The sequence below is a fragment of the Artibeus jamaicensis genome, unplaced genomic scaffold (assembly GCF_021234435.1).
Source record: "Artibeus jamaicensis isolate MK-2021 breed Jamaican fruit bat unplaced genomic scaffold, CSHL_Jam_final contig_264, whole genome shotgun sequence".
NCBI lineage: Eukaryota > Metazoa > Chordata > Mammalia > Chiroptera > Phyllostomidae > Artibeus > Artibeus jamaicensis.
This window is the reverse complement of record NW_026521576.1, coordinates 840,448-861,091: the sequence shown is the minus strand read 5'-3', so window position 1 is coordinate 861,091 and position 20,644 is coordinate 840,448. Positions and strand designations below refer to the sequence as shown.

The 20,644-nt window shown below is 41.0% G+C and overlaps 1 protein-coding gene across 1 annotated transcript in view; it reads left to right on the top strand.

Annotated features, from left to right (window-relative positions):
• Positions 1–20,644, top strand: part of SHC3 (SHC adaptor protein 3) — a 174,504-nt gene that overhangs the window by 79,069 nt on the left and 74,791 nt on the right. The window contains exon 8 of the mRNA XM_037134042.2: positions 3,584–3,710. Within this exon, the coding sequence (XP_036989937.2) occupies positions 3,584–3,710 (127 nt within the window). The remainder of the gene's footprint in view (positions 1–3,583; positions 3,711–20,644) is intronic.

Sequence of the window (20,644 nt, the reverse complement as noted above, 5' to 3'; positions counted from 1 at the left end):
CTCTCAACAAATCAGGTTTTGCTGGATCCTAACACATCATTTTTTTTACACATCATTAGAACTTTCATTTACTACCCAATGACCCTCATTCCCTGTACTTTATATATGTAAAAGAACAACTCAGATTACACTGTTTGAGTCACAATAGCAGCTAAGAAAAAATCATGCTCTAATTAGACATATAGCTGCCACAAGAGGCATGAACATTATATAATTGTAGTAACATCCTTCTTCAGGCACCCCGTGGAACAACCTGATCTGGCTGTGGGAAGTCATATCCTATACATAGTTGGTGCTGACCTAATGGGGAAGAAGCCTGTGTGTTCAGCCTGAATAGCTTCTAACACATTCTGCTGCTCTTCCTCCAAGATTTCCTCAGTAATAGGAAACTTGGTGAAGAGGCTTGAGCAGGAATCCTGCATGTGGGAATGATGCATAGTGTGGTCACACTTGCCTACTCCAGGCTTTGCTAAAAGCACAGGGTTTTTGCAATAGAAAAACTTAGGATTTCTCTGGCGTTGGATAGTTGTAGGCCCCAGCAGGTGACTCTCCAGAAAAGGCCTTAAATAGTATGAATTCAGTGAGGGTAAACAACATAGCACCTCCTCTGACTTTCTTTCCTCTGTAAAAAACACCTCATCTTCATAGTGGGCAAAAATGATTTTCTTTCTTTCTCCCTTCCCTTCCCTTCCCTTCCCTTCCCTTCCCTTCCCTTCCCTTCCCTTCCCTTCCCTTCCCTTCCCTTCCCTTCCCTTCCCTTCCCTTCCCTTCCCTTCCCTTCCCTTCCCTTCCCTTCCCTTCCCTTCCCTTCCCTTCCCTTCCCTTCCCTTCCCTTCCCTTCCCTTCCCTTCCCTTCCCACTTTTCCTTTCTTTCCCTCTCTCCCTCCCTCTCTCCCTCCCTCTCTCCCCCCTCTCTCCCTCCTTTCCTTCCTTCCACCCTTCCTTAACTGGGAGGTTAATGTCTAACCACTAACATTGGGCAAGAAGCTAGTTTTGCTATGAATAGACATTTAGGTAGCTCCACACTTGGCTATTGTCAACAGTGTTTGTACATTATAAGCCAGGCCCTGGGATTTAAATATCCTGTGCCAGAGACTCTGAATGTTCTTGTCTCACCCAGGCATCTGGCTGAGAGCCAGAGTCATGAACCTCTGCACTCAGAAGTCTCACAGCCCTCACACTTGACAAGTCACATATCAGTCTTTCCTTCCTCTGGAAAACATCTGGTGGTGTCATCACCATGCCCACAGGACCTGAGTGAGATCAATCCTGCTCTAATCTGTCTCATCTCCTATCCTTTGCTCCTGCTCCTGGCTCCACGGACTGCTGGCTCTTCCTTGAACATCAAGCCAGCACCTGCCTCAGGGTCTTCTTCTCCAATATCACCTTCTACTACTGTGAAAACGCCAGTTGTTCCTGTGTTTATTTTGGGCCATGTTTAGGTTTTACAATGTCATTTTGAGTCTTGATTCTGTACGTGCTTCTCATCTAATCTCCTTCTTGCTCATGAATGATGACTGGCTCTGTCCTTTCCTTCTGGGGATGAAACAAGTGATGTTCACCTGGGTTAGGGCCTCTTCATTTCTGGCACATACAAAGTTATGCAGTCCAGGTTAGAAGAAGGTGGCTTTCAGCTAAAGACTAAATGCAATACTGTCATAGAAAATAACAGGCCCAGCAAGATTGGCAGTCCAGGGTTAGTTTTGGATATGGAGTGAGTTTTTGAAACAAATAGAAGGCATTTTACAGAAGGAGCCTCACACCCAGCCTATATAGATGCCATATTCTCAGTTCATTGAGGATGAACCAGGTAGCAGAGCCTGGAGCGGTTCTGCCAACTTGGGCATCTGAGACTGGCAGGACTCAGCCCTCACCCAGTGAGGGTTTCCCACTTGGAGCTCTGCATCTTGTGAACCTCTGTGGAACTGACTTGAAGAGGACACTCTCCAGGCCTGATGCTGTCTGGTGTGTGGAAGATGCAGGGCCCCATGGATTTGTTGTGTGGCCCTCTTTGCTGAAACCTGATTTTTCACAGATTATGTTAAAGGTTAGGGCACTGCTTTTCTCCTCAGAAGAAAAATAAAGTGCATTTCTTGACCCCTTCCCAGTCTTTATTCTGGCTCTTTAAAGTACTGGGCAGGCCCTGGCTGGTGTAGCTCAGTGGATTGAGCACGGGCCTGCGAACCAGACAATCGCGGTTCGATTCCCAGTTAGGGCACATGCCTGGGTTGCAGACCAGTTCCCTGTAGGCCAATTCCCAGCAGGGGATGCATGAAAGGCAACCATACATTGATGTTTCTCTTCCTCTCTCCTTCCCTTCCCCTCTAAAAGATAAATAAATAAAATCTTTAAAAAAAAATAAAGTACTGGGCAGCCAACTCCTACAGCTGCTGGCAGGTGGATATGTTTGGCTAAAAATACAGGCTATGGGGGAGCCAGGTGTCTTCCTCACACCAGCCTCGATGGCTCCTTCCCTTTCAGCTGGAAAGACATGTCCATTTCTTTCAGTTAACCAATAATCCAGTAAGTCTAACAGCTGTTTCATATGGGCTTGCTTTGTGCCTACCTGTGTTGCTACTGAAAAACTAATATGAATAGTCAGTGGCAAGAATATAGCTCAGAAATCTTGGGATCAATCCCTTGGACATACCTAGTGTAGCCAAGAACTGCATGGTGGTCCACACTGCAGTAAGTCCCACTTTTCCCCCAGCAGTGCTTCCCTTGTGTCCTCAGGGGTGCACCCCCTCCAGCCTTGGGTACAGTGTAGAAGCTGAGGACATGGTGGCAGCTGCTGTGCCTGTGAGCTTTGTGCATGGAGAAGCCAGCATTTTGCTGAAAGTCACCAAACTTCAAAAGCAGTGATGCCTCTGTCCCTTCCTGGGCAGTTTTCCATCTTAAGGAGTTCTCTGTCTCATGTGTGCTGGGTTTTCCTGCAGCCAGAGGACAGTTTGGTGTCTCTAGTGCCTGGGAACAGCTAACTACCTTTGTAGAGGTGACTCCTCTTCACTGCTGGCATCTGCTGTGCTCCTGAAGTAACCCTCCCTGAATACAATTACATCTTAAATGTTGGAAAGAGAAAGGTGTAGTGGGACACCCACATCTGCTCTGTTCTCCAGGGAGAATACCTCTGTCGCATTAGTAACAAGACCATGTCACATTGATCATAGAGACAGGTGAGAGGCTCAGATTTCTTTGGGGGCTGCCAGGGACAGTCACTATCTTGAGGAGCAGAAGCAGGGCCTTCTCTGTGCCTTTCCCCACTGGCCCCTCTTTTTTTTTATGAAGATTTTCATGGATTGTGCTGCAGCCTGGTCACAGGAGTGTGTTCTTGAGGGATGGTGGGCAGCTGCCACAATGGAATTCATTTTTAATTTTAAAGACAATAGGCTATTAAGGAATACATTCAATGGGATACTGAGGTTAAATTGCAGGTAGGGCCTCCAGGATGTATTATGAAGGACACATGTACCTCTTTGTCCCCCTGTTATCACTGGGGGTTTCCACCCTCAGGAGGACTTCTGTGCAGAAGCCTCGGCAACTCCAGTGTTTGTCTCTAATGGGCCTGGGTCTCTGGATCCCACAGCTTGTCACATTCTGGAATGTTGTGATGGGCTGGCCCAGGACGTCATTGGCTCCATTGGACAAGCCTTTGAGCTCCGATTTAAGCAGTATTTGCAGTGTCCTTCCAAGATTCCCACTCTTCAGGACCGGTGAGTAGTGCTACTGTTTACATTGGTCTTTCTGCATTTTATTACTCTTTCTCCTAAAAAACTACTCAAAAGGAGAACACCACCAAACTGCCTCCCTGAGGTATGCCCTGTTCAGGGCTTCCTGGGCTCAGAGACACCTGGTGGTGCTTGGCTGTGGCTGAGGAAATCGGCAGATGGAAGCCGACATATGGGCAATGCTCTGAATGTTTAGAATAACATTTTTTTTCTTGAAACTATAGTGACAGTAGCCAAGGTTACAGAAAACCACTGTAATATGTTTTTTCTGTTTCTTGTGTAACCATGTGATGTTTCCATATGTCACCTCCTCAGACTGGCAAACATCACCACACATTCCGCATGTCCCATTGTCCTTGTCATCATGGTTGACACTGTCTGACTCAGAGGCTTCTCTGTGAGGCCCATGCTTGGAGTGACGAGTGTCAGTCATGCTTTTGCGGCCTTTGAAGCTTGGAGACTCAATAGCCAATGTGGCCCTGGTCAAGACTTTTAACAAATCTGAGTCTTAGCAGTTTTCTTAATAAGATATGAATAATAGTGCCTTGGCAATACTGTCATTTTATGTATTAAATAAAATAGTGAATGTGAACATAAATTTTGAGATAATTTAGTATAAAAAGTGTTCAGGATTTACCATCGAATTTCCTTAGCACTATATTATATTATATTAATTATATTATATCATATCATATCATATTATTAATTATGCTATTTCATGCAGCATAAAGCATTGTTTTCTTTTTTCTTTTTTTTTAATATTTTTTTATTGATTATGCTGTTACAGTTGTTCTATTCCCCCTTTATTCCCCTCCACCCTACCCCCCATCCCCACCATCACCCCCCCTTTAGTTTATGACCATGTGTCTCAAGTCCTTTAGATTCTGTATTTCCCATGCTATTCTTGCCCCCTCATCTATTTTCTATCTACTGTCTATGCTACTTATTTTCTGTACCTTCTCCCCCCTTCTCCTCCTCCCACTCCCCTGTTGCTAACCCTCCTTGAGATCTTCATTTCTATGTTTCCACTCCTGATCTAGCTGTCCTTTAGTTTTTCTTTCATTTTAGGTGTGGTCGTTAATAACTGTGAGTTTGTTGTCCTTTCACTGTTCACGTTTCTTTAACTTCTTTTTCTTAGATAAGTCCCTTTAACATTTCATATAATAAGGGCTTGGTGATGATGAACTCCTTGAATTTGATCTTATCTGAGAAGCACCTTATCTGTCCTTCCATTTTAAATGAAAGTTTTGCTGGATAGAGCAATCTTGGTTGTAGGTCTTTAGATTTCATGACTTGGAATACCTCTTTCCAGCCCCTTCTTGCCTGTAAGGTCTCTTTTGAGAAATCTGCTGACAGTCTGATGGGGACTCCTTTGTAGGTGACTGTCCCCTTAGCTCTTGCTGCTTCTAGGATTCTCTCCTTCATTTTAATCTTGGCTAATGTAATTACGATGTGCCTTGATGTGTTCCTTCTTGGGTCCAACTTTTTTGGTACTCTCTGAGCTTCCTGGATTTCCTGGAAGTCTATTTCCCTTTGCCAGATTGGGGAAATTCTCCTTTATTATTTGTTCAAATAAGTTTTCCACTGGTGGCTGTGCCTTTCCCCCTTCTGGTACCCCTATAATTCAGATGTTGGAGCGTTTAAAGATGTCCTGGAGGTTCCTAAGACTCTCCTCATTTCTTTGAGTTCTTGCTTCTTGACTCTTTTCTGTTTGGCCATTATTTACTTTCTTCTGGTCCACTCCATTGATTTGAGTCCCAGTTTCCTTTTCATTGCTATTGGTGTCCTGTGCAATTCCATTCATTTCAATTAGTTTCGCCTTCATATATTTGTCTAATTTGTCCGTATAATCAACCAGTTCTGTGAGGATCCTGATCACCAATTTTTTAAACTGTGCGTCTGTGAGTTTTGCTATTTCTTCATCGCTTAGATTTATTTCTGGGGCTCTGAGATCCTCCTGCGCCATTCTTGGTCTGTTCGGGCCCTTTAAGTGTGAGAAGCGTCGGCTTGGGTTCCCAGGTCGCTGGGTTGTGACGCTGTATGTGGGGGCGTGGCCAGAGCGGGGAAATGGCGACCCCCTCTGCCGCTTCTCACAGCTGGGTGCGGAGGAGCAGTGCCTTAGGTGGTTCACCTGGGCCGGGCCACTCAGAGTCGCTGGGTTATGAGGCTGTATGTGGAGGTGGGGTCAGAGCAGGGAAATGGCGGCGCCCTCCACTGCCGCTTGCCGTGGGGACCTGCCGGCCTGGTCCAACCGCCCACTCCCTCGCCTGTCCACCCTCGCACAAATGCGCGACCTCAGTCAACACGCAGCCCCGGGCCTGGCTGTCTCCCCCGAGGTCGCTCGCCTGGTTGCTCGCTGGGTTGCTCACTGGGTCTGAACCTGCACCTGGATTCCGTGGGCCTGAGTGTGTCTGGCCGAGTCCTCCTGTGCAACCCCGCTTCACCAGCCGCTGGTTTCGCCCCTTACCGGTCAGGCTGAAGAATTTGTTGTTAATGGACTTCCGAAAAGTTCAATTTTCCGTGTTCTGGCTGTGTTTTCTATTGCTAATATTTAGTTTTCTCTAATCTTGGTTGTGGGAGAAGGCACGGCACATCCACCTATGCCTCCATCTTGGCGGAAGTCCTGTTTTCTTTTTTTATTGTTGTTCAAGTAGACTTCTTTCCATTCCCCCCCAATACTCCCCTGCACCCCAGCTATCCCCACCTCTCACCCTCAATCCCATCCCCTTTGGCTTTTTCCATGTGTTCTTTATACATGTTCCTTCATGACCCTTCCCCCTTTTTGCTCCTGTTATCCTATCCTACCTCCCCTCTGGTAACTGTCAGTTTGTTTTTTATTTCCATGTCTCTGGTTATATTTTGCTTGCATGTTTGTTTTGTTGATTAGGTTCCACTTATAGGTGAGATCATAAGGTATTAATCTTTCATTGCCTGGCTTATTTTCCTGGGCATAGTGCTCTCCAGATCCATCTATGCTGTTGCAAAGGGTAGGGGCTCCTTCTTTCTTTCTGTGGCATAGTATTTCACTGTGTAAATGTACCATAGTTTTTTTTTTAATATTAAATTTTATTTAGTTACTTTTCAAGTACATTTTTTTTAATCTATTTCTCCCATCCCCCCCCCCCCGCCCGGTCTCCCCACTCTGTCCCATTCCCACCCCCAGTCCTCATCTCTGTGTCTTTCATACTTGTTCCTCAAAATCCCTCCCCCTTTTTCCCCTTAAGTTCCCTTCCCTCTCCCCTCTGGTCCCTGCCCACTTGTTCTCTATTTCAGTGTCTTTGTTTTTATTCTGTTTGCTTGTTTGTTTTATTCTTTAGCTTCCTGTTAGGGGTGAGATAATATGGTATTTGTCCTTCAATGCCTGGCCTATTTCACTCAGCATAATGCTTTCCAGTTCCATCCATGTTGTTGCAAAAGGTAGTAGCTCCTTCTTTCTCTCTGCTGCATAGAATTCCATTGTGTATATGTACCACAATTTTTTGATCCATTCGTTTACTGACGGGCACCTAGGTTGCTTCCAACTCTTGGCTATTGTAAATTGTGCTGCTATGAACATTGTGGTGCATAGGTTCTTTGAAATTGATGTTTTAGGATTCTTGGGGTATAATCCCAGCAGTGGAATTGCTGGGTCAAAAGGCAGGTCGATTTTTATTTTTCTGAGAAAATTCCATACTGTTTTCCATAATGGTTGTACCAGTCTGCAATCCCACCAACAGTGAACTAAGGTCCCCTTTTCCCCACACCCTCTCCAACATTTGTTGTTTGTTGCTTTGTCTATTATAGCCATCCTGACTGGTGTAAAGTGGTATCTCATTGTGGTTTTAATTTGCGTCTCTCTGATAGCTAATGATATTGAGCATCTCTTCATGTGTCTCTGGATATTCTGTATGTCCTCTTTAGAGAAGTGTCTGTTCAACTCCTTTTCCCATTTTTTAATTGGGTTAGATGTCTTCCTAGAGTGGAGTCGTGTAAGTTTTTTGTATATTTTGGAGATTAAACCTTTGTTTGAGGTATCATTGGCAAATATGTTTTCCCATACACTTGGTTGTCTTTTGAATTTAATACTGTTTTCTTTAGCCATGCAGAAGCTTTTTATTTTGATGAGATCCCATTTGTTTATGCTTTCCTTTATCTTCTTTGCTCTAGGGGACATATCCGTAAAAATGTTGCTGCGCGGGATATCTGAGATTTTCTTGCCAATGTTCTCCTCTAGAACTTTAATGGTTCCACGGCTTATATTTAAGTGTTTTATCCACCTTGAATTTATTTTGGTGTATGGTGTAAGTTGGTGCTCAAGTTTCATTTTTTTGCACGTAGCTGTCCAGTTCTCCCAACACCATTTGCTGAAGAGGCTATCTTTACTCCATTTTATGTTACTGCCCCCTTTGTCAAATATTAATTGACTGTAGAGGGTTGGGTTGATTTCTGGACTCTCTGTTCTGTTCCATTGGTCTATGTGCCTGTTTTTATGCCAGTACCAGGCTGTTTTGATTACAGTTGCTTTGTAATACAGTTTGATATCAGGTATTGTGATCCCTCCTACTTTGTTCTTCTTTCTCAAAAGAGCAGCTACTATTCGGGCTCGTTTATGATTCCATATAAATTTTTGAAGTGTTTGTTCTATGTCTGTGAAATACGCCATTGGTACTTTAATAGGTATTGCATTGAATCTGTATATTGCTTTGGGTAGTATGGACATTTTGATGATGTTAATTCTTCCCATCCATGAACACGGTATATGTTTCCATTTGTTTGTGTCTTCCCTGATTTCTTTCTTCAGTGCTGTGTAGTTTTCTGCATACAGGTCTTTTGCCTCCTTGGTTAGGTTTATTCCCAGATATTTTATTTCTGTTTTTGCTATATGGAATGGGATTTTTTCCTTGATTTCTGCTTCTGCTGATTCATTGTTTGTATACAAAAATGCCTTTGATTTCTGGATATTGACTTTGTATCCTGCTGTTTTGCCAAATTCATTAATTAGTTTGAGCAGTTTTTGGGTAGAGTCTATAGGGTTTTCCATGTACACTATCATGTCATCTGCAAACAGTGACAGTTTTGTTTCCTCCTTTCCTATTTGGATGCCTTTTATTTCCTTTTCCTGCCTGATCACTGTGGCCAAAACTTCTAATACTATATTGAATAGGAGTGGTGAAAGTGGACATCCTTGTCTTGTTCCTGATCTTAGTGGAAAAGCTTTTAGTTTTTGCCCATTGAGTATGATATTGGCTGTAGGTCTCTCATAAATGGCCTTTATTATATTGAGGAATGTTCCCTCTATTCCCATTTTGCTGAGTGTTTTTATCATAAATGGGTGTTGTACCTTATCGAAAGCTTTTTCTGCGTCTATTGATATGATCATGTGGTTTTTGTCTTTGCTTTTGTTTATGTGATGAATTACATTTACTGTTTTGCGAATGTTGAACCATCCTTGCATCCCTGGGATGAATCCCACTTGGTCATGGTGTATAATCTTTTGGATATATTGTTGGATGCGATTTGCCAATATTTTGTTGAGGATTTTAGTGTCTATGTTCATCAGCGATATTGGCCTGAAGTTTTCTTTCTTTGTTGTATCTCTATCTGGTTTTGGAATTAGGATGATGCCGGCTTCATAAAAGGAGTTTGGGAGTTTTCCATCCTTTTGGATTTTTTGGAATAGTCTGTGAAGAATGAGGGTTAGCCCTTCCTTAAATGCTTTGTAGAATTCTCCTGTGAATCCATCTGGTCCGGGGCTTTTGTGTGATGGGAGTTTTTTTATTACTGCTTCAATTTCTTTTGCTGTTATTGGTCTATTCAGGTGTTATACTTCTTTTTCATTGAGTTTTGGGAGATTATATTTTTCTAGAAATGTGTCCATTTCCCCTAGGTTCTCAAATTTCTTGGCATACAGTTCTTCATAGTAATCTTTTACAATCCTTTCTATTTCTGTGGTATCAGTTGTTATCTCTCCTCTTTCATTTCTGATTGTGTTTATTTGTGTCCGTTCCCTTCTTTTCTTGATGAGCCTACTTAAAGGCTTGTCTATTTTGTTTATTTTTTCAAAGAGCCAACTCCTGGATTCATTGATCTTTAGAATTGTACTTTTAGTCTCTATGTCATTTAGTTCTGCTCTGATCTTAGTTATTTCCTTCCTTCTACTTGCTTTGGGCTGTTTTTGTTGTTGTTCCTCGAGTTCTTGCAGGCGTAGAGTAAGGTCATTTGTTTGAAATGTTTCTGTTTACTTTAGGTAGGCCTGTATTGCTATAAACTTCCCTCTCAGGACTGCCTTGGCTGTATCCCATAAGTTTTGGGTTGTTGTGAGATCATTTTCATTTGTTTCCAGAAACTTTTTGATTTCTTCCCTAATTTCATTCTTGACCCATTCATTGTTTAATAGCATACCATTCAGTCTCCATGATTTTGGGTGTTTGGGGTTTTTTCCTTTGGGGTTGGTTTCCAGTTTCAGTCCCTTATGGTCAGAGAAAATGCTTGGTATGATTTCAATATTCTTGAATTTGTTGAGGCTTGTTTTGTGCCCTATCATGTGGTCTATTTTTGAGAATGTTCCATGTGCATTTGAAAAGAATGTGTATTTAGCTTCTTTGGGGTGAAGAGCTCTGTATATATCAGTTAGGTCCATTTCATCAAGGGTGTTGTTTAATGCCGCAATGTCTTTGTTGATATTTTGTTTGGAAGATCTGTCCATTTTTGATAGTGGGGTGTTAAAATCCCCCACTGTAATTGTGTTGCTGTCTATATCTTTCTTGAATTCCTCTACGATTTTCCTTATATGTTTTGGTGCTCCTATGTTGGGTGCATATATATTTATGATGTTAATGTCTTCTTGGTGGATTCTTCCCTTGAGTATTATGAAGTGACCTTCTGGGTCACTCTTTATGGCTCTTTTTTTGAAGTCTATTTTGTCTGATATGAGAATTGCTACCCCAGCTTTTTTTTCTTGTCCGTTTGCTTGGAAAATTTGTTTCCATCCCTTCACTTTTAGTCTGTGATGGTCTTTTGTCCTGAGGTGGGTCTCTTGTAGGCAGCATATGTGTGGGTCATACTTTCTTATCCATGACGCTATTCTGTGTCTTTTGATTGGAGCATTTAATCCATTTACATTTAAGGTTATTATTGATAGGTACTTATTCATTGCCATTTTTGTACCTGTGTTCCTCTCTGTCTGTCTCTTTTCCTTCCTTTCCTTAAAGCAGACCTTTTAGTATTTCTTGTAGAGCTGGCTTGGTGGCAGCAAATTCTTTTAGACTTCTTTTGTCTTGGAAGCTCTTTATTTGGCCATCTCTCTTGATTGAGAGCCTTGCTGGGTAAAGTAGCCTTGGTTGTAGGCCTCTGGTTCTCATTACTTGGAATATTTCTTGCCAATCTCTTCTTGCTTGGAGTGTTTCCATTGAGAAGTCAGTGGCTAACTTTATTGGGACGCCCTTGTATGTTATTTCTTTTTTCTCCCTTGCTGCCTTTAAGATTCTCTTTTTGTCTTGGAAGTTTGCCATTTTAATGATGATGTGTCTTGAAGTGGGCCTCCTTGGGTTCCTCTTGAATGGGACTCTGTGTGATTCCTCGATTTGTGTGACTTTTTCTTTTGTCAAATTAGGGAAATTTTCTCTCATTACTCTTTCAAATATGTTTTCTATCCCTTGTTCTTTTTCTTCTCCTTCTGGTATTCCTATTATTCGGATATTATTACGTTTCATATTGTCTTGCATTTCTCTTAATCTCTCTTCATTCTTTCTGAGCCTCTTTTCCCTTTCCTGTTCTTTCTGTGAGATGCTTTCTACTTTGTCCTCCAATTCACTAATCCGATCTTCTGTTTCATCCACCCTATTTTTAATGCTTTCCACTGTGTTTTTTAATTCAGAAATTGTATTCTTCATTTCCTCTTGGCCCTTGCTAATAATTTCCATTTCCTTTTTCATGTTGATATAGTTCACAGTGAGATCATTGTAGCTTCCCTGTAGTTTCTGGTAGCTGATTGTGAGCTCTTTGAACTTCCTGATCACCAGTGCTTTGAATTCAGTATCTGATAGTTGACTTGCCTCTATTTCATCTAACATTCTTTCTGAGAATTCCTCCTTTCCTTTCATTTGGGGATTGTTTCTTTGTCTTCCCATTGTTTGTGAGACTCTTCTTGTTAGCCTCAGCTTCTTAGATTAATCTGTTTTGACACCCTGGGTTTATGGTATGAACTTTTGTGGTGGAATGCCTGTGAATTTCAATGGTGCAGCCTCTTTTGGTTATCCTGTTGTTCTCTGCTTCCACCTACTCAAATATGCAGCAACTTGTGGCTTCTCTCCTACAACAATGTGCAGTTTGTCTCTCTGACTCTACTATTGGGAGGCCTCTTCTATGGGTCCAGCTCTGGTCTTTTCATATTTTCAAGTTGATTGTGACTCTTGTGGGTAAAAGAAAGAAATGATAAGGAAAGAAATAAAAGGAAGAAAGAAAAAATGGTAGGGGAATGGAAGAAAGAGCAATAAGTTTAGAAAGAAAAGAAAAAGAAATAAAACAGAAAATCCGGGAAAAGAGGACAAAAGTATGGAAAGATGAAACAGTAATAAAGTTTAAAAGAAATAACAGATTACTTTAAAAAAGCAAAAAGATAAAGAAAAGGAGTGGAGAAGGAAGAAAGGTAAAAAAAAAGAAAGAAAGAATAAAAATAAAATAAAGTAAAAAAACAAAAAACAAAAAACGCACAAACAAAAATAATCTCTCAAAAACAACCTCAGAAAAGGAAATGTCACTTGTTGGCTTCAAACTAGCCAAACTGGTTTTTCTGGTTGCAGTTGGCTGAGGGTCCATTGTTGTGATTTTTTTCAGCCAGCCCCTCTCAGGATCCAGACACTTGGCACCTCTCCCCCAGCTCCCTACAATGGGGAACTAGGACTTTCTCGCAGCGCTCCCCTCCCAGGGGTTACTGCCATAGTCTGGTTTGCTGTGTTTGCAGGCACCTGCACTGGCCTAGTTGCCTGGTTCCTTCGGGATTGAGCACAGGCCTGCCCCCGTTCAGTTGGGAAGCCCCAGACCCTCTGCCCAATCCTGGGTTTGCTGCCAAGCTGGGTGTGAAGCAGACCAGGCTGCCGTGTCTACTGGATTCAGAGCCCCAGGCTGCACCTCTGAGTTCTCCTGGGCTGGCAACCACAGAGTCTTTGGTTGGGGCCCTTTGTCCTCCGCACCCTCTCTGTAAACTCTATCAAACAAGTCTCTCCTGGCCCCCCACCTTGCTTGGCCAGAAAGGGAGGGGGTTGAGGGTCTCAGCTCTTTTCCCAAGACCCCTCAGCACCCCGGGCTTCCAGATAGTCTGAGGGGGGTAGACTGGAAGCCGGGAGCTGATCTGAGGACTGGGTGCCGACCTAGAAACTCTGTGTGCTTGCCATGGCAAGCTGCGTGGTGTGTATCCCTTCTGCTCCTGTGTTGTGTGGGTCCCCTGGCCAACCTCTGGCAAAAAAAAAAAAACCCCTAGGGATGTAGCAGCACCACACCGGGTGCTGGACCCAGAACTGTGTGCAGGCTGAAATCTCCTCTGCTCCCCTCTGGCTGGGTCTCTTGGCTGCTCCGGGCCCAAAAATCCTAGGGAGGGAGCTTTCTGGGCACTGAACGTTGGCCTAGGCGCCCTCAGGCACTTGCCCAGGCACACTGCATTTGGAGTGACTAGTTCCCCAACTTGTGCGCAGGCTGAAATTTCTTCCACACCTCTTTGCCTGGGCCACTCGGCCTGCCCGGCAGAAAAATCCCAGGGAGGGAGCCGTCTGGGCGCTGAAGGCTGTCCCATGCGCCCTTGGGCTCTCGCCACAGGGTGCTGGTTCCCCTACCCTGCACTGGCTGTTTCTCCCTGCTCCGTCCCAGAGACTACTGTACCGCTGCTGTCTCCCTACCGTCTGGTTCCTCCGTGACCGATGAGGTTTCTGGTCTCTTATTTTCATATATGCTTGGCAACTGCTGGCTTGCTGGCCTCACCTCCTCCGATTGGGTAGGTTTCTGTCTCTTTTGTACTAGGAACTGGTATCTGCTCCGTCCTAGTCCACCGCCATCTTGAAACCCCTCACCATAGTTTTTTAAATAATTACTTTATTTTTATTAATATATTTGATTGATTATGTTATTCAGTTGTCCCATTTTTCTCCCTTTTATTCCTTTCTACCAAGTACCCCTCCTCCCACCAGCATTCTCCCACCTTAGTACATGTCCATGGGTCATATAAGTTCTTTGGCTTCTCCATTTCCCATACTATTCTTAACCTCTCCCTGTCTATTTTGTACCTACCACTTATGCTTCTTATTCTCTACACATTTTCCTCCAACTCCCCATCCCCTTCCTTGCTGATAACCTCCATGCAATCTCTATTTCTGTGAATCTGTTCCTATTCTAGTTCTTTCTTTAGTTCATTTTTGTTTTGTTTTTATAGGTTTGGTTATTGATAGTTGTGAGTTTATTGTCATTATACTGTCCATAGTTTTGATCTTCTTCTTTTTCTTAGATAAGTTTCTTTCCATTTCATATAATAAGGCCTTGGTGAAGGGCTTTTTTTATTTTAACTTGACCTTATCTGAGAAGCACTTTATCTGCCCTTCCATTCTAAATGAGAGCTTTACTGAACAGAGTAATATTGGAATTAGGTCCTTGCTTTTCATGACTTCAAATACTTCTTCCCAGGCCCTTGTTGCCTGCAAAGTTTCTTTGGAGAAAATCAGTAGACAGTCTAATGGGAACTCCTTCGTAGATAACTGTCTCCTTTTCTCTTGCTGCTTTTAAGATTCTCTCCTTATCTTTAATCTTTGGTGCTGTAATTATGGTGTGCCTTGGTGTGTGCTTCCTTAGATCCAATTTCTTTGAAACTCTCTGAGTTTCATGGACTTCCTGTAAATCTATTTCCTTGACCAGATTGGGGAACTTCTCCCTTTTTATGTTTTCAATTTCTTGCTCTTGTGTTCCTTCTGGCACCCTTATGATTCAGATGCTGGAATGTCTCAAGTTGTCTCAGAGGTTCCTAAGTCTCTCCTCATTTTTTTGAATTGTTTCTTCATTCTGTTTCAGTTGACAGTTTATTTCTCCCTTCTGGTCCAAAGCATTGATTTGAGTCCCCATTTCTTTCACTTTACTGTTGGTTCCCTGTACATTTTTCTTTATTTCACTTTTCATAGTCTTTACTTTTGCAACTATTTTGCGACCACACTCAACCATTTCTGTGAGTATTCTGATTACCAGTGTTTCAAACTGTGCATCTGATAGATTGACTATCTCTTCATTGCTTGATTCTTTTTTTCTGAATCTTTGATCTATTCTTTCATTTGGGCCATAATTTTTCTGTCTTGGTGCACCCATTATATACTAAGGGGCAGAGCCTTAGGTTTTCGCCAGGGTGGGCCTGTCCATGTTACTGCATTATAGTGCTGTATGTAGGGGAGGAGTCTGAGAGGGAACAATGCCATTTGCTCAGCTCTCAGCTGGCTTTCAGTAATTTCTTCCACTACCCACAAGCAAATTGAGCCCTTCTGGTGCTGATTCCTGGGTAGGTGCGTTTGTGTAGGTTCCATGACCCTATGGGTCTCTCCAACAAACTCTCCTGTGATGTTGGAAGTTTCTCCTGTCATCTCAACCCCCACTGGTGTTTTCAGTCAAAGAATTTGAGGCTTTATTTCCCCATACTGGAACCCTGGGTTGCACAATCTGTCTTTCTCTGCAGTTGTTCCTCTTGGTTTATCCACACACATTTGTGGGACTACCCAGCCTGCCAGCTGCCTCCTTTCCATGGCTTTTCCATGAGTCCACTCTATCCTGGATGCCTGCCTCCACCCCTCCTACCAGTTTGGATAAAGGTTTCTTCTTTAACTTCTTGGTTGCCAGATTTCCATACAGTTTGATTTTCTGGCAGTTCTGTTTTTTTTAATTTTAAAATATGATGTTGTCCATCTTTTGGTTTTGTGAGGAGGCAAAATGCATCTACCTACATCTCTGTCTTGGCCAGAAGTCCTCTGTACCATCGTTTTTTCATCCATTCCTTTACTGATGTGTCTTTAGGTTGTTTTGAGCACTTGGCTATTATAAATTCTACTGCTATGAACATTGGAGGGGGGCGTAGGTTCTTTTGAATTGGTGTTTAAGGATTCCTAGGGTATAATCCAAGCAATGGAATTTCTGGGTCAAAAACCAATTCCATTTTTAGTTTTCTGAGGAAATTTCATACTGTTTTCCACAGTGGCTTCACCAGTCTGTATTCCTATGGTGTATTAGAGTTCCCTTTTCTCTACAACCTAGCCAGCATTTGTTGCTTGTTGATTTGTTTATGATGGCCATTCTGACAGGTGTGAAGTGGTATTTCATTATGGTTTTAATTTGCATCGCTCTGATGGCTGGTGATGCTGAGTATCTTTTTTATATGTCTCTGGGACCTCTGTATGTCTTGCTTGGAGAAGTGTCTGTTTAGGTCTTTTGCCCATTTTTAAATTGGATTGTTTGGTTTTTTGGAGTGAAGTCATGTAATTTCTTCATATATTTTGGAGATCAAACCCTTGTTTGAGGTATCATTTGAAAATATATTTTTCCATACAATTGGTTCTCTTTTCATTTTGCTGATTTTTTCTTAACTGTGCAGAAGCTTTTTATTTTGATAAAGTCTCACTTGTTTATTCTTCCCTTTTCATACCTTGCTCTAGGGGATATATCAGTGAAAATATTGTTGCATGGACTATCTGAGATTTTCCTGCCTATGTTTTACTTTAGGACTTTTATGATGTCATAACTTATATTTAAGACTTATCTATCTTAAGTGTATTTTTGTGTATGGTGTAAGTTGGTGGTCGACTTCAATTATTTTTTGCATGTAGCTTCCCAGCTCTCCCAACATCATTTGTTGAAGAGGCTATTTTACTCCATTTTATGCTTCTACCTCCTTTGTCCAATATTAATTGACCATAGAGACTTGGGGTTATTTCTGGGCTGTCTATCCTGTTTCATTGATCTATGTGTCTGTTCTTATGCCAATACCAGAATGTTTTGATTACTGTGGCCTTGTAATACAGTTTGATATCAGGTTTTGGGATCCTTCCTACTTTGTTCTTCTTTCTCAAAAGTGCAGCTGCTATTTGGGGTCGTTTATGGTTCCATATAAATTTTTGAAGTGTTTGTTCTATATCTGTGATGTATGTCATTGGTATTTTAATAGGGATTGCATTGAATCTATAAATTGCTTTGGGTGGTATGGACATTTTGATGATGTTAATTCTTCCAATCCATGAACATAGTATATTCTATTTATTTGTGCTTCCTTAATTTCTTTCTTCAGTGGGAGTAGTTTTCTGAGTATAGGTCTTTTAACTTCTTGGTTAGGTTTATTCCTAGATACTTTATTTTTCTTATTGCTATATCAAATTGGATTTTTTTCTCCTGATTTCTGTTTCTGACATTTCATTGTTGGTATACAAAAATGAATTGAATTTCTGAATATTGACTTTGTATCCTGCTGTTTTCCCACATTAACTTATTAGGTTGGGTAGTTTTATGGTGGAGTCTATGGGATTTACTTTGTACACTATCATGTCATCTGCAAACAATGACAGTTTTGCTTCCTCATTTCCAATTTGGATGCCTTTTATTTCTTTTTCTTGTCTGATTGCTGTGGCTAGCACTTCCAATACTATGTTGAATAGAAATTCTGAAAACAGACAAACATCTTCTTTTTTCTTGATCTTAGTGAGAAACTTTAAGTTTTTGCCCATTGAGTATGATTTTGGCTATAGGCTTCTGATATATGACCTTTATTATGTTAAGTATGCTCCCTCTACTCCCACTTTGTGAGTATTTTTATCATAAATGGGTGCTGTACCTTATCCACATTTATTGATATGATCATGTGATTTTGTCTTTCCTTGTGTTTATGTAATGTATTATATTTGTTGATTTGCAAAATATTATACCCTCTTTGTATCCTTGGAATCAATTCCGCTTGATCATGGTATATGATCTTTTCAATGTATTGCTGGATATGGTTTGCCAATATTTTGTTGAGACATTTAATGTCTATGTACAGGCTAAAAGTACATTAGCCTGTACTTTTCTTTCTTTCTTTTATCTTTATCTAGTTTTGGGATTAGGATGATGCTGGCTTCATAGAAAGAGTTTTTGGAGTCTTCCCTATTCTTGGATTTTTTGAAATAGTCTGTGAAGGAAAGGGGTTAGCTCTTCCTCAAATGTTGTGTAAGATTTTCCTGTGAAACTGTCCATTCCAGGGCTTCTGTTTGCCAGGAGTTTTCTTGATTACTGCTTTGATTTTTGCCAGCTGTTATCAGTCTGTTTGGGCTTTCTGCTTCTTCTTCATTCAGTTTTGGAAGATTAATTTTTTTCTAGAAATTTTTCCATTTCACCTAGGTTTTCAAATTTTTTGGCATACACTTGTTTGTAGTAATTTGTTACATTCCTTTGTTTTTCTGTGGTGTCAGTTGTAATCTCTTCTCTTTCATTTCTGATTGTATTTATTTGGGTCCTCTCTCTTTTGTTCTTTTTTTTTAAAGGATTTTTATTTATTTCTTTAGAGGGGAAGGGAGGGAGAGAGGGAGAGAAATAACAATGCATGGTTGCCTGTCATGCATCCCCTGCTGGGAACTGGCCTGCAACCCAGGCATGTGCCCTGACTGGGAATTGAACCACGATCCTTTGGTTCACAGGCCTGCGCTCATTTCACTGAGCTACACCAGCCACGGCTCTTTTGTTCTTGATGAGTCTGCTTAAAGGCTTGTCAATTTTGTTTATCTTTTCAAAGGACCATCTCATGGACTTATTGATTTTTAGAATTGTTCTTTTAGTCTCTATGTTATTTAATTCTGCTCTGATCTTGGTTATTTTCTTCCTTCTTGGTTATCTTTGTTGTTGTTCCTTCAGTTCTTGTAGAGCAGAGTTATTTTTTTTTAAATGTTTCTATCCTTTTTAGGTAGGTCTATATTGCTATGAACTTTTCTCTCAGTACTGCCTTCACCATGTCCCATAAGTTTTGGACTCTTGTGAATTCATTTTCATGTTTCCAGAAAGTTTTTGATTTTTTCCTTGATTTCTTTCTTAACACATTCATTGTTTAATAGCATGCTATTTAGTCTCCATGAATCTGAGTGTGTTTGAGTTTTTTCCTTGAGGTTGGTTTCTAGTTTCAGTCCCTTGTGGTCAAAGAAAATGCTTATATGATTTCAATTTTCTTGAATTTGTTGAGGCTTATTTTGTGTTCTATCATTGTCATCTATCTCTGAAAATGTTCCATGTGTATTTGAAAAGAATGTGTATTTTGCTTCTTTTGGATGAAAGGTTATATATATATATATATATATATATATATATATATATATATATATTATGTTAGGTCCATTTGATGTAGGACATTGTTCAATGCTGCAGTAACCTTATTGTTATTTAGTTTGAAAAATCTGTCCATTTTTGACAGTGGAATATTGAAATCCTCTAGTATAAGTTTGTTGCTGTCTATATCTTCCTTGAAATCCTCCAAGATTTTCCTTTTACATTTGCGTGCTCCTCTGTTGGGTACATACATGTATACAATGTTTATGTCTTCTTCATAATATTTCAGTTGAATGTTATGAAGTGTCTCTTTTTATGGCCTCTGTTTTGAAGTCTATTTTGTCTCATATGAGTGCTGCTATCCTGGCTTTTTTTCCTATCCATTTGCTTGGAGTACTTTTTTCTGACCTGGCAAATTCAGTCTGTGTATATCTTTTGTTCTGAGGTGGGTCTCAGGTAGTCAGCATGTGCGCAGTAATGTTTTCTTTTCTCTTCAGGTACCCTATATCTTTGATTGGAGCATTTAATCCATTTCCATTTAAGGTTATTATTGATAAGTACTTATTCATTGGCATTTTATTCCCTTCATACCTGTATTCTTTTTTCTCCCTCTTTTTCTTCCTTTTCTTTAAGCAGTCCCATTAGCATATCTTGTAGTGCAGGATTGGTGGAGGTGCATTCTTTCAGCCTCCTTTTGTCTGAGAAACTTCTTATTTTTGACTTCCATTTTAATTGAGATCCTTGGTGGGTAGAGTGGTCTTGGTTGCCAGCATTTGCTTTTCATTACTTAGAATATTACTTGCCATTTTCTTCTGTCTTTTTCCCCCCCTTCTGTCTTATAGTATTTCCATTGAGATGTCAGCTTCTAGCCTTATTGGAGCTCTCTTGTATGTTGCTTCCTGTTTCTTCTTTGCTGCCTTTAAGATTCTTTGTTTTGGAATTTTGCCATTTTAATTATGATGTGTTTTGGACTGGGTGTCTTTGTGTTCCTCTTGATTGAAACCCTGTCTGCTTCCTGAATTTGTGTTACTTTTGCTCTCATAAAATTAGGGAAGTTTTCTATCATTATTTTTTCAAAAAGGTTTTCTATCCCTTGCTCTTCTTCTTCTTCTTCTGGTATCCCTATTATGTGGATATTATTATGCTTCGTGTTGTCCTGCATTTTCCTTAATCTCTCTTTGTTGTTTTTGAGGCTTTTTTCCCTTTTCTTGCTTTTTCTAGGAGTTTTTTTCTACCTAGCCCTCCAGCACACTGATTCAATCCTCTGCTTTGTCTAGCCTGCTTTTCATTCCTTCTACTGTGTTCTTCAATTAATAAGTTGTATTCTTCACTTACTATTAGCTATTCTTATAGGTATATTTTATTGATTATGCTATTACAGTTTTTCTGATTTTTCTCCCTCTTATCTCTCCTCTGCCCTACACCTCCCAACCCTCTGGAACTCTGCCCCCCCCCCCATTCTTAGTTCATGGTCATGGGTTGTACTTATAATTTCTTTGAATTTTCTGTTTTCTATATCATTTTGAGCTCTCCACATCAATTTTATGCCTACTAATTGTGCTTCTTATTCCCTATACTTCTCCCCCCATATTCCTCTTCTTCCCCTCCCCCCAGGAAACCTCCACATGATGTCCATTTCTCTGATT